This window comes from Haemorhous mexicanus, chromosome 2 (genome assembly GCF_027477595.1).
Source record: "Haemorhous mexicanus isolate bHaeMex1 chromosome 2, bHaeMex1.pri, whole genome shotgun sequence".
Classification (NCBI taxonomy): Eukaryota; Metazoa; Chordata; class Aves; order Passeriformes; family Fringillidae; genus Haemorhous; species Haemorhous mexicanus.
Genome location: NC_082342.1, coordinates 122,517,098 through 122,530,624, shown reverse-complemented (window position 1 = coordinate 122,530,624; position 13,527 = coordinate 122,517,098). Strand labels below are relative to the sequence as shown.

At 58.4% G+C, this 13,527-nt stretch overlaps 1 protein-coding gene across 2 annotated transcripts; it reads left to right on the top strand.

The window, feature by feature from the left end:
• Positions 1–4,028: 4,028 nt before the first annotated feature.
• LOC132324170 (hemoglobin subunit rho) lies at positions 4,029–12,960 on the top strand. 2 transcript variants are annotated; one of them, XM_059840258.1, is made up of 4 exons: positions 4,029–4,101; positions 11,756–11,852; positions 11,933–12,155; positions 12,777–12,960. In XM_059840258.1, the coding sequence occupies exons 2-4, from the start codon at positions 11,761–11,763 to the stop codon at positions 12,903–12,905; spliced, it is 444 nt and encodes a 147-aa protein (XP_059696241.1). In that variant the 5' UTR covers positions 4,029–4,101; positions 11,756–11,760; the 3' UTR covers positions 12,906–12,960. The 2 variants fall into 2 exon arrangements, with proteins under 2 accessions (XP_059696241.1, XP_059696240.1); XM_059840257.1 differs by lacking the exon at positions 4,029–4,101 and having other exon boundaries at positions 10,526–11,852.
• Positions 12,961–13,527: the final 567 nt, after the last annotated feature.

The window sequence follows — 13,527 nt, the reverse complement described above, 5'->3', positions numbered from 1 at the left end:
AGTTATCCTGCAGACTCCCAGTTACCCTCCGGGCTCTCAGTTACCCTGCGGGCTCCCAGTTACCCTGCGGGCTCCCCAGTTATCCTGCAGACTCCCAGTTACCCTCCTGAGCACCAGACAGGGAATGTTGTGCCAGGAGCTCGGGCTGGCACTGCCCATCTCAGCCTGACCACAGGCAGGTGCCCACGGAGGGGTTTGGGCACAAGGAAAACCCACAGTGTCTCCTCAGTGCCAGACCCAGGGGCTCTTTGGGAACCCAAGGGCTGTCAGCCCAAGGTTTGGGCACAAGGAAAACCCACAATGTCTCCTCAGTGCCAGACCCAGGGGCTGTCTGGGCACCCAGGGACTCTCCCGTGGGTTTGTCTCACTCCTTTTTGAGCCTGGGGAAGCCTCTGCCACCCATGGTGCGTCCGAAAGTTCCTTCCCAGGGCATGGGGTCTGAGGGCAGCTCTGAGGGGGAGGACAGGGGGTCTCACCTGTGGACAAGGCTCTGCCATGATCTCTGGGCAGAGATTGTCTGAGAAGTGGCACTTGGCATGGCATGGCAGTGCAGGGGGGTGGAATGAGATGGCCTTTAAGGTCCCTTCCAACCCAAACCTGTCTGTGATTCCTAGTCTCTGAGGAGGCTGAGGAGGCTGAGCTGCAGCATCCCCTGGAAGCTCCAGCATCCTAATTAGTGCCCGCTAATTGTGGAATGACCATTGTTTCCAGCAGGCTGGACATGCAGCCTGAGCCAGGCAAAACGCTCCAGGTGAAGCAGAGACACAGCAGGGAGGACAGAACTTGTGTAATTTTAAAGAGAAGCCACCTGGTTTCTGGGTACTGGCTGAGCCCAAAAGCCATGGTTCCATAAAGTCCCTTGGCAAACCTGGGAGCTGCTCCGGGGTCAGCTCCTCTTTGGGACCCCAGCCCAGGTGTGCAGGGTGACCCTGCCAGGCCCGGACCCCTCTCCTCCTGTGACCCCATCCAGCCCCTCACACACACAGGACCAAGCCCAGATGGCTGGGGACCATGGGCTGCCTGGGGCCTGGTGGTCAAAGGCCATCCCTGAGAGCTGTGCCTGTCCCCAGAGCCACCAGAGCAGCAGTGCCACGTGGGCACGGCCAGCAGCAGCCAGCCCTGCTCCTCCTCAGGCATGGCCCGGGCAGGACATGACCCTCGCCCGCCTGGTTCCATCACTGTGGGCACTCTGCAGCCCCAGAGCAGAGCAGGAGCCTGTCCAGAGCCAGGGACAGGGACAGACCCTGGGCCCCACTGTCCCCTGTCCAGCTCCAGAGCTGGGGCTTTCCAGACTCTGCTCCCTGTTGCTGTAGGACATGAAATAAAACGACGTGGACACACAGCTCTCTAAGGTAAAAAAGAGGGTGCTTAAATTCTGACTCTAACATTTATAGATTTTCAAAAGTGACGGTGGATTGGAAGGTGACAGTGCCACCTCTCCAATGACACTGGACAAACCAACAGTCCATCAAATTTCTTTTCTTCTATAAAAGAATGCAAAGCCATAAGTTATTTACATAAAGTGTGTGAGAAAGTTTGTTACAAGAATGTAAACATCAGAGGGCTTAGAAAAACTTAGAAAGAACAAAGTGACAGCTCCCCTCCCAGCCATCCCTGCTTCCCTGCAGGGCTGACCCGGGCACAGAGCTGCTGGCTGTAATGTGGGGGAAGGTTCTCCAACAACCATCCCCACATCACACAGAATGGAAGGAGGAGGAGAAAGGCACCTTCAGGCAGCAGCACCTGACAGGGCCAGCGAGAGCAGCACAGCTGCAGTGCAGTGTCCACCCCGAGAGACAGGAGCTGCCAGAGGCCACCCCTGAGTGCCCTGAACCTCTGCTGTGCCTATCCCTGTCCTCCCTGGCCCCAGCTCTGCACAGCCCGTGCTGGATGCTGCAGGGGGCTCGGGGAGGGCCTTATCTCAGCACCTTTTGTGCCACACACCAGCCCTGGGGCAGGGCTGGGCTCTGCTGAGCCAGAGCAGAGCTGGGGACGGCAGGTGCAGCCTCAAATCACAGAGTTATTTACTGGGTTCCTAGCAGGGATGGACAAACTGGGCATGGAGGAGGCTCCCCCAGGCACTGGGGCTGGGAGGGTGCAGAACAAGGAGATTTGGGCAGGGGTTTTTGGGAAAGGGGTGCAGGTGCTTCCCACACCTGGAAGCTGCAAACCCTGGGGAGCAGCTGCCTCGCGGCCCCAGCCTCATGCTTGGGACACCTCTGGAACTGAGAGGGGTAAAGTGACCCTTGTAGGGTAGGGGCAGCTCACCCCCAGCTCTGCTCTGCTCCCTGTGCCTCTCACCACACCAGGACCCCACCCAGGTTTTACCTCTGAGGGTGGAGGAACCCCGAATCAGCAGAGCTCAGTACCAAACCCTGCCTGGCAGAAAACCCACAGCCAAGGCTAGGGATGGGCTTGGAGCAGCCAAACCCCAGCACCTCTGCTGGAAATCCAGGCACTGATGGGAGCAGCAGGGTCTCATGGCAGGTGGGGGGTCCCAGGGGAACAACCTGGGTCTGCCCCAGTCACTCCTACTGCTCTTCCCTCCCTGCTTTAAGCCATGCCTCGGTTTCCCGGCCTGGAAAAGTGGATTTGCTGCGCTTTGTGTAAACAAAAAATTGGTTGGTCCTTTTGCCTCTTCCCAAGGGTCTGTGGGTCCTTTTGCATCCCCCAAAGGTCTGTGGTCCCCTGGGCATGAACCAGCAGAGGCTGCCTCAGGAAGTTGCCACATTCCAAGCAGAAAGAAAAAGGCATTTCCTGGGGCAGTGCTGGTGTCTCCAGAGCCCCTCTCAGGGCCTGTTTGGAAAGGACTTGTGAAAAACACAAGCTCCTGGGGGCACAGGAGATGCTGGGTGAATTTTGTGCCTTGGAATCCATGGAGCTCAGTCTGGACAGCTTTGTGTTTCCCAACACAATCACTGGTGCTGTGGGTCACCCTAAACCACAGGGACCCAAAAGCTCCCCAGTCCCAGTGGAAGAGGCTGGGTTGGGAGCACAGCAGGAGCTTGGCTAGAGCACACCTGGCTCAGCACCCACCTCCCTGGCCTGGGGCTGGGTTGGTCAAGGGACTCTACACCCCCACACTGGCTGGGCATCACTGTCCAGTCAGAACCTCCAGGCTGGACAGGGCTTGGAGCAGCCTGGGACAGTGGAAGGTGTCCCTGCCATGGCAGGGGGGTGGAAATGGATGGGCTTTAAGGTCCCTTCCAACCCAAACCAGTCTGGGATGCCATGATACCATGATTCTAATTTAAAAATTCTAAACATTTTAAGGAATTCTATTCATTCTGAGGAAGACTTTATCTTGCTGTGTCCCTGGCTAGGAGCAGGACGTGGGACAGCAAACATGTCCCTTTCCTGAAGGGGATCTGCCCCTGCCATGAGCATTTCATGGCATTTCTGGAGAGCAGCCACTCTGCTTTGTGCCTCAGTTTCCCCAAGGGAGTCCTGCCTGTGTCCAGCACAGGGGGAGCAGGGGAGGAGGAGGAGGAGGAGGACAAGGATGAAAGGAAATTCCCTCTCTTAGGGAAACAGGAAAGTTTTCAGCAGCAGCTGGCGCCTTCCACACCCCCTGCCCCCAACGTGCAGCAGGGCAGCAGAAGGGGGATGGAGAGGAGGGGCTGGGTCTCAGGACGTGTCCCACCATCCCTTTGGGAATGTAGAGCTCCTGAGCCTGCCAGGGGCTCTGCCCCACAGACAGAGGAGGGTCCTCAGCCCCTCGCTGACACAGCAGTCAGCAGCCCCTGCTGGGGAGTCCAAAGGTGCCCTCCTGGTTCTGCTAAGCAAAATAAAGAATCCATTTAAAAAGCTGTCTGTTTTCCCCTGGCTGCCCCTCTGGCTCAGCAGAAATGTTTTCTGCTGTGTCAGAGTCTGACTCAGCAGAAAGGGGGCACTGTCCTGGGGCCAGGGGCTGCCTTATCACTGCCCACAAGGCTCCTGTTTGTGCCACCCCAGTTATCACCCCTGAGCACGACCAGGCTGGGGCCAGCAACGTGACTCAGCATCCTGAGCCTGTGCAAACTCATCCCTCCAGTCTGTGATGGGAGAGCCCATAAACATCCCATAAACTGCAGGGAACGGGCTCCAGTCCTGGGCATGAGGGTGAGACCCCTCACCTTGACCCCAACTCTGACCCTGATCCTGGTCCTGGTTCTGGTCCTGACCCTGGTCCTGGTCCTGATCCTGGTCCTGGTCCTGATCCTGGTCCTGGTCCTGATCCTGACCCTGGTCCTGACACTGACCCTGGTCCTGGTCCTGATCCCGATCTTGGTTCTGATCCTGACCCTGGTCCTGACACTGACCCTGGTCCTGGTCCTGATCCCGATCTTGGTTCTGATCCTGACCCTGGTCCTGACACTGACCCTGGTCCCAATCCTGAACCTGGTCCCGACACTGATCCTGGTCCTGACCTTGGAACTGATCCTGACCCTGGTCCCAATCCTGACCCTGGTCCCGACACTGACCCGGGTCTCAGAGCCCCCTTTCTGCCTGGGTGTGTGAAGAGGAGCCTCAGACAGCAGCATGCCCTGGGCTGGGTGTAACGGGGTCTGTGGGATGTGCCCTGAGCCCACCCCGGCTCAGCTGCTGTTTGGGGCTCCCTGCTTCTGCCCAGTGCTGGTGCAGGGCAGAGCTGAGCAGAATGAGTGACGGAGCTCAGGCCAGTCCCTGACTCACTCACAGCCCTGGGACCCCTGAGGTGCTGGGATGAGCCCCATGGTCTCTGTGGGGGCAGTGGGAGAGGCTCTGCCAAGGGCTGCCCCAGGGACCAGGTCCAGTGCCTCACCTGGGGCAGGGGGAGCTTCCCTCCAGCCCCCAAACAACCCCTCAGCCTGTGCAGGGGGATTTTCCCTACTCCACCCCATTTTCAGAGCCCCTTTTTCTACTTGAATAAGAGCCCAGTGGCAGGTTGGGGTCAGATGTGGAGTCAGGGCAGGTCTGCCCTCCCCAAACCAGCCCCAACGAAGGAACAGCTCTATCCATTGCCAGCTCATGGCACGGCACCAGCTTCTGACCCAGCTGGTGCCATGCCATGAGCAGGAGGAGAAAAGGCCTTGCCTGACCTGGAGCCATCCTCACACACAGAAAACCTTTTGTTAGCACGTGTGCCAGGACTGGGAGGTCCAGGACAGCTCTTGTGGTTCCCAGGCAGCACTGGGGCTTTTTGTGGAGGTCTGTGATGGAGGGAACCTTTTGCAAAGCAGCGAGGAGCAGAGCCAGCTCGGCCTGTGGCAGGTGCAGTGCTGGGAGCACTGTGAGACCTCTCAGAGCTCACCTGGCCTGGCACAAAGGGTGCTGGAGCTGCTGAGGGAGAGCAAGGCCCTCGCTCTGAGGGGTCTGGGGGTACCTGGCTGAGGGTACCTGCTTTGCACCCTCTGCTGCCAGCACAGCACAACCAGGCATGGTTCAGGTGCTGTTCCTGCAGCAGGGCTTGGCTCAGGCTGTCCACGGAGCCCTGGGCTCCTCCAAGAGCCACGGGGGACGGGAGCTCTGGGGAGGGGGAGAGCAGTCCCATGGCTACAGGAGCAGAGGGAAGGGTCATGAGGAGAGTACTGTCCCATCCTCCTGGTCCGTGTGAATCCTGCCTGGGGGCACCGGGCAGGGATGGAGGAGACCCTGAACCCATCTTGGAACAGCTCTCAGCTGCCCTGAGAGGAAGACAGGATAGGAAAACTCAATGTACCCCATGGACAGGAGAGGAGAAGGCACCAGGGAGAGCTCAGAGCCCCTGCCAGGGCCTGGAGGGGCTCCAGGAGAGCTGGAGAGGGACTGGGGACAAGGATGGAGGGACAGGAGCCAGGGAATGGCTCCCAGTGCTAGAGGGCAGGGCTGGGAGGGATCTTGGCAATGAGGAATTGTTCCCTGGCAGGGTGGGCAGGCCCTGGCCCAGGGTGCCCAGAGCAGCTGGGGCTGCCCCTGGATCCCTGGCAGTGCCCAAGGCCAGGCTGGACACTGGGGCTGGAGCAGCCTGGCACAGTGGGAGGTGTCCCTGCCATGGCAGGGGTGGCCCTGGGTGGGCTTTAGGGTCCCTCCAGCCCAAAGCACTGCATGATTCCATAGCAGAACTGCATCCTGTGTGGATGGAGATCTGTCCATCCGTCTGTGCAGCCCCCGAGCTGACCCCGCCGGTCCCAAACAGCCGGAGCCGCCTGGGCCGGCCTTATCTGCGGCTGCAGCCCGGGCCTATCGGGCCTATCGCGGCTATCGGGGCCGGCCCCGGGGAGGGGCTCTGGGCTGCCCGGGCCGATAGGGGGGAGCGCTGGGGCCGGCCAGGGCGGGGGTCCCGGCCGATAGCCCGGCATGGGCCAGGATGGGCCGAGATGGGCCGGCAGCCCGAGCCCGGGACAGCTCCATGGTGGGCACGGGGCTGGGCCGGGCCGTGGGCACAGCTGGCAACCCGGCTGCCTCCCTCAGCCCTCCCTTCCGTCCCTGGCCAGCGTGGCCCTCCCTCAGTGCCCCCTCAGTGTCCCCCTGAGTATCCCCTCAGTGCCCCCTCAGTGTCCCCTCAGTGCCCCCTCCTTCAGTGTCCCTGCCTCAGTGTCCCCTCAGTTCCCCCTCAGTGCCCCCTCAGTGTCCCCTCAGTGCCCTCTCAGTGCCCCCTCAGTGCCCCCTCAGTGTCCCCTCAGTGTCCCCTCAGTGTCCCCTCCCTCAGTGCCCCCTCCCTCAGTGTCCCCCTGAGTATCCCCTCAGTGCCCCCTCAGTGTCCCCTCAATCTCCCCTCAGTGTCCCCTCAGTGTCCCCTCAATCTCCCCTCAGTGTCCCCTCAATCTCCCCTCAGTTCCCTCTCAGTGTCCCTCCCTCAGTGTCCCCTCAGTGTCCCTCCCTCAGTTCCCCCTCAGTGTCCCCTCAGTGTCCCTCCTCAGTGCCCCCTCAGTTCCCCCTCAGTGTCCCCTCAGTGTCCCTCCTCAGTGCCCCCTCAGTGTCCCCTCAGTGTCCCTCCCTCAGTGCCCCCTCAGTTCCCCCTCAGTGTCCCCTCAGTGTCCCTCCCTCAGTGCCCCCTCAGTGTCCCTCCCTCAGTGCCCCCTCAGTGTCCCCTCAGTGCCCCCTCAGTGTCCCCTCAGTGTCCCTCCCTCAGTGCCCCCTCAGTGTCCCTCCCTCAGTGCCCCCTCAGTGTCCCCTCAGTGCCCCCTCAGTGTCCCCTCAGTGTCCCTCCCTCAGTGCCCCCTCAGTGTCCCCTCAGTGTCCCTCCCTCAGTGTCCCCTCAGTGTCCCACCCTCAGTGTCCCCTCAGTGTCCCCTCAGTGCCCCCTCAGTGTCCCCTCAGTGTCCCCTCAGTGCCCCTCCCTCAGTGCCCCCTCAGTGTCCCCTCAGTGTCCCCTCAGTGTCCCTCCCTCAGTGTCCCACCCTCAGTGTCCCCTCAGTGTCCCCTCAGTGTCCCACCCTCAGTGTCCCCTCAGTGTCCCCTCAGTGTCCCCTCAGTGTCCCCTCCAGCCCGGGTCCCTCCTGTGCTGGGATGGAGCCCAGCCAGGGCCAAGGGCAGAGCAAACCCTCCAGGAAAGCTCTGCCCTCCGCCAGCCCGTCCTGTGGGAGCCTGTCTGCAATGAAAATCCTGCTTTTTGCCCCTTTCTCTGGGGTTTTGCCCGAGTTCTTGTACTGGGGGATAACTGGGAAGCAGATTCACTAAAATTTGGTTTCTCCCCAGCCATCCTGGCCCTTAGGCCTCCCCCTGTCACCACCCTCTGGAGCAGCTCTGGAGCCTCCAGCCCGTGGCACTGGGGTGGCTCCAGTGCCACATCCTGGTAGGTCCCTGTGCAGGGACACAGGGACAGGGATGGACAAACAGGGTCAGGGCAGGTCTCCTGCTGTGCCCAGCAGGTTCTTGGGCATTTCTGCTGCATGCTCCCCCAGCAGTGTCACCCAGGACTCACATTCCAGATCCAGGAGATTTCCTGTAAAATTAAAGCAATGCTGTGAAAGGCTCCAAGTCAATTAAAACATGTTTATATGAGAAGTGAGGCACATGTTGGGATTCCTGGGGTGGTCCTCTGCAGGGCCCAAAGCTGGACACAATAATCTTTGTAGGTTCTTTTTCGGAGGAATTTGCCCATGGAAAGGGTGCTCAGGCCTTGGCAGGGGCTGCCCAGGGAGCTCTGCAGTGCCCATCCCTGCAGGTGTCCCCTGGAGGTGGCACTGAGTGCTCTGGGCTGGGCACAAGGTGGCCATGGGGCACAGCTGGCACTCCATGAGATTTTCCTGGGATTCTGTCCCTTTCAGCTCAGGATATTCCATGTTTCTATGAATACATGGCATGAAGGTCAAGCTGGAGCAGTCAGAGCAAGGGGTGCTCCATACCTCTTGGAGTCAGACCTAAAAGGGTTAAATCTGGATCCTGAAATGAGAGGACTTGGTTAGGGGCAGAGAGGAATTCATCTAACCTCCACGGCACTTCCCCTGGTTGTTACAGCAGAGAAACAAACAGGAATGAATGTCCTTGTGCTGAGAGCAGAGTCCCTCAGTGTGGATGGCACTGCAATTCCAGCCTGCCTGGGGTCTCCACTGGGGACCCCCCACACCTCTGCTACCTGTGGTGTCTCCCAGTATCCCTCTCCCTTCTAAGGAGAAAACTGCATTTCCAGAAATTCTTTTCCACCATGTTCAGGCAACAACCCATGTTCAGTCCCAGCCAGGGGGAGTTGTACGAATTGTGGTGATTCAGACACATTAATTCTGCATTTCCCTGCATTCATCCCTGACCCTATCCTGAATGGGCTTAGGGCACCTTCTCTGCCCCTTTCCATAAAATCTGGGAGCAGCTGGCTTTGCTCTGCTTCTCTGTGCCAGGGCCTGCCCACCCTGCCAGGGAACAATTCCTCATTGCCAAGATCCCACCCAGCCCTGCCCTCTGGCACTGGGAGCCATTCCCTGGCTCCTGTCCTTCCAGGCCTTGTCCCCAGTCCCTCTGCAGTTTTCCAGGGGTTCCTGACATCCCCTGCTGCCCCCAGGTCCATTCTGAAGCCAGCCCTTCCTGGGTGCCTGCAGCAGCAGTGTGGTGGGAAATCACCTCTGCCCTCCAAGCCAGTCCAGACTGGCCACAGCCAAATGGGCCAGTGGGGCAGGAGGGGCAGGGGCAGAGGTGTAAATTTAGGGAGTGGCTGCAAAAGGCCATTACCATGACAGACTGTCCCCAGGCACAGGGACAAGACCCTAATCCGATTAAGAGGCTGATTCACCTGCTGTTATTCCTTTGCTGTTGTGCCCATCTGAAGGGATTTAGAGGTTGAAGAGCTGCTGTGGGGATAAAACCGACCATGAGAGGGATCACTACAGGAGAGCAGCATGGAGTGGGCCTGTCTGAATGGAAATTACTTCTGCCTCTCTTCCTGCTCTTTCCTCTGCCTTCCTCCTTCCCCCTCAGCTCTTTATGGCCATCATTACCCATCCATGAAAAGTCATCTTGCTCCCACACCAGTAAAACCCAGTAAAACCACCAGTAAACACTAAAAACACCAGTAAAACCAGGCCCTGATGGGTGACAGTGTGGGTCCAGGCCTGCAGGCTTCTCACCACAAGCCATGTCTCTGCCTGTTTCAACAGGCTCCAGAAACCCAGCATTTATTAACCACATTTTAAAAATACTATTAATGCTGCAGTCAACACTCCCCTCCAGCCTCTGGTTGATGTTGTCCTACGTGTCCCAGCTCACCCTCCTGCTGCCCCTCCCTGAGCATTTCCCTGCTGCTGGTTCAGATGCAGCAGAAAAGCATCATTATCTTTTCCCTTTTCAAGCTTGGCCTTGCAGAGCTGAAAATGAATCTCCTATCAGAGAGGCAAGGCGAGTGCATTGCTAAGAACAGCCCCAGATGAAGCCTGGGTTTAATTTCAATGCCAGGCGATTCAGGCTGCAGAGAGGTAATAAATGCAGAGGCCACTGAGGCCGTTTATTGTCATCCCCAGCTGGGCAAGCAGCTGCTGGCTAGGGATGGGAATGCCTGCCTGGGAATTCAGGGCTGCTCTATTCCATCACACTCTTTGTAGCTCTACAGGGTGAATTTGTCAAGTTCTGGAGTGCCCAGATGTGTTGAGAAGCAGGGGTGTGTCGTGTGCCTGCTGTGCAGGTGAGGAGCCCAGGCAATGCCTGATACCTTTATCTGCCCCACACAGCCCCACTGCCCGGGCCATCAGAGCCTGCCTGGGGCTGCTGGAAGTGCCTCTCCCATGGCCCAGAAGTGGAAAAAATTATTAATGTCTCATAGAGCTCTGTGGTGAGGAGCCACAATGTGCCTGCAGACGTGAATGCCCCAAGGGGATCATGGTGATGGGCTCATGCCACTGTGTCTCCAGTGAGATCACAAAATGCCAGACTGGTGCAGCCTGGGAGGGACCTTAAACCTCACCAGTGCCACTCCTGCCATGGCAGGGACACCTCCCACTGTGCCAGGCTGCTCCAGCCCCAGTGTCCAGCCTGGCCCTGGGCACTGCCAGGGATCCAGGAGCAGCCCCAGCTGCTCTGGGCACCCTGGGCCAGGGCCTGTCCACCCTGCCAGGGAGCAATTCCTCATTCCCAAGATCCCACCCAGCCCTGCCCTCTGGCAGCGGGAAGCCATCCCCCCTGTCCTATTTCTGCCTCCCCATGTAAGAAGTCCCTCTCCAGCCTTCCCAGAACAATGGACCAGTATCAGTGTGTTACTGGGAGATTTCAGAGGTTTGGACAAGACTTCTTAAACATCCCACAGACACAGACCAAAGCCAGAGATTCAAAGAATCCTAGAATGGTTTGGGTTGGATAATCACCCCGTTCCAGCTCCCTGCACTGGGCAGGGACACATTGTCCCAGAGCAGGCTGCTCCAAGCCCCATCCAGCCTGGCCTGGAACAATTCCATGTCCGTGGTTGTGTTCAGATGCCTGACAGCTCAATCATCCTGGCTTTGCCTTTCTGAGCACAGGGACACAGCCTCACTGGAGGCCTGGGAACCAGGAAAACACCTGTGCAGGTGTCAGCCAGAGTCAGCAAAAAGCCTGTAGCCAGAGCTCGACCTGGTGGAAATGGATGCTGCTGATGGGGCTGTGAGAGGGCAGGGTCCTGCTGTCCTTGTGCAAGGCCTTTCATTCCCAGCAGGGAGAGACCCCTGAAGGGCTCACACTGGACACACGTGGGCAGAGCAGAGGAGCCTGTTCACAGCTGCAGCACACCCTGGCATCCCACACAGGTATTCCTGGAAACCTGGAACTGGGAGGGCTTTGCCAGCACCAGGGATCCTGGGATTCTGTCCCTTTCAGCTCAGGATATTCCATATTTCTATGATTACATGGCATGAAGATCAAGCTGGAGCAGTCAGAGCACGGTGACCTCTTCTTCACCAGCACCATCCTTGCAAGTGTCCAAGGCCAGACAGGGCTTGGAGCAACCTGGAATAGTGGAAGGTGCCCTGTCCATGGCAGGGTGGAGAATAAGAGCTTTAAAGAGCTTTAAAGTCCTTTCCAACCCAGAGAATTCTGTGATTCTAAAACACCTCTCTGAGAGGTCTGTGCCTGTTCAGGGATGGGTGGAATGTCCATGCCTGTGGTGAACAGGCAGCCAGGGCTGAGGGAGATAGAGATAAGAGGGTCCTGTGTGCTGGCCTGGCCTGTTAAGGGACTCACAGGGCTTTCCCCAATGACCGCACCTCAGTGCAGAGTGACCACTGCATGGGGACCCGTGGGTGGGGACCCCCGCCCGTCCCAGCCAATGGCCGCGCTGCAGGGGCCCGGCAGGGGCTGGCCTGGGGCATAAAACCCGGCCCAGGCTCCGGGCTCGGCTCAGCTCCGTGTCCGCCTGCAGCCACCATGGTGCACTGGTCAGCCGAGGAGAAGCAGCTCATCACCAGCGTGTGGGCCAAGGTCAGCGTGGAGGAATGCGGCGCCGAGGCCCTGGCCAGGTGGGTGCAGCTCCAGAAGGGCCCTGTGCTGCAGGGAACCCCTGAGTCCGGCAGCTTCACCTGCCTGTGTCTCTCCCCAGGCTGCTGATCGTCTACCCCTGGACCCAGAGGTTCTTCTCTGACTTCGGGAACCTGTCCAGCCCCACGGCCATCATCGGCAACCCCAAGGTGCGTGCCCATGGCAAGAAGGTGCTCACCTCCTTCGGGGAGGCCATCAAGAACCTGGACAACCTCAAGGGCACCTACTCCAAGCTGTCCGAGCTGCACTGTGACAAGCTGCACGTGGACCCCGAGAACTTCAGGGTGAGCTGTGTTTGGAGCTTTGCCCTCTGTCCCTCCTTCCTCAGAGCACCGCAGTGCCTGGGGGGTTTCCAAGAGGCATGAGTAACTTGTGTTTTAGTTTCCAGCCAGAACATGGCGGGCTGAAGTGGGAGCTGGGGGACAGGGGAAGGTTGGGAATTCAGTAGTGCAGGGTAATACTAGGCTCTGGGCTGCAAGGACAAATTTGGTGACAAACATAGGGGGATTCTCTAAAAGTCTGGGGCCTTGTGCAGGCATGGCTGGAGAAAAGGAGCAGGATGTTGGCCTCTGCTTCAGCCTCTCTTTAAGCCTGGCTCTGGGGTTATAGAGGGTGGGCCTCGCACTGACCCTCAGCTGAAGTAGGTGTGAGGTTTCACAGCAGAAAAAGGAAAGGCAGAAAAATGTCTAGCGGCTGGAAAATGTGGGAGGAAGCAGAGCTGGAGCAGGTGGGCACTGATGCCCACAGCCAGCACAGAGCTCTTGTCCTGCAGCTGGCAGAGCTTCCCTGGGCCACAGCCCCAGCAGCCACAGGGGAGCTGGGCTCCCTGATCCTGGGTGCTGTGCAGGGCAAGGGGGTGCCCAGCACTCTGCTGACCTCATTTCCCTCTTGCCTTCCCTCTGCAGCTCCTGGGTGACATCCTGGTCATCGTTCTGGCCGCCCACTTCACCAAGGACTTCACCCCTGCCTGCCAGGCCACGTGGCAGAAGCTGGTGGGGCTGGTGGCCCATGCCCTGGCCCGCAAGTACCACTGAGGCCTCGGTAGGCACCCGTGTCTGTAACGGGCAATAAAAACCTCATTTTCTGGAATTCTTTGTGTCCTGTGTCTGTGTGGCTGCCCGTGGGCCCTGGGCCTCTCCTCCCGGGATACCTGGAAGGATGTAAATTCGTAGAGATTCACTGATTAGGCAGGAATTTACCCCTCCATAGTTTGCTACGGATGTATTAAGTTGATCAAAAGCATTTTCTGCATCAGTGATGGTGCAGGACTGGTGCATCTTGGTCAGAGTTTGATATGTGAAATGTGTAAGAACCCAAGAGCAGGGCATAAGGACAGCTCTCACACAGGATGGGGTAGAGCCTTTTTTTACTCATTTTGACTTAATGAAGCACATGTTTTCACTGGAATTGAAAGATTCTATGTAAGCATCTCTGTTTCAGCAATGTTTTTCCAGGAACAGCCTAAGAAGCAACAAGGAGAGACATGCTGGTGTCTCAGAATGATGAAACACTTGTTTTGCGTGATTTAGGGGTGGCACTGGGTGGGATTTGAGGTCCTTCCCAATGCAAACCTTCTGGGATTTAAAAATAGGAACAAAGACACCCTCAGGACCTGCTGGATAAGACACAAGGCCCTGTTCTCTCTGGAGGAGCGTG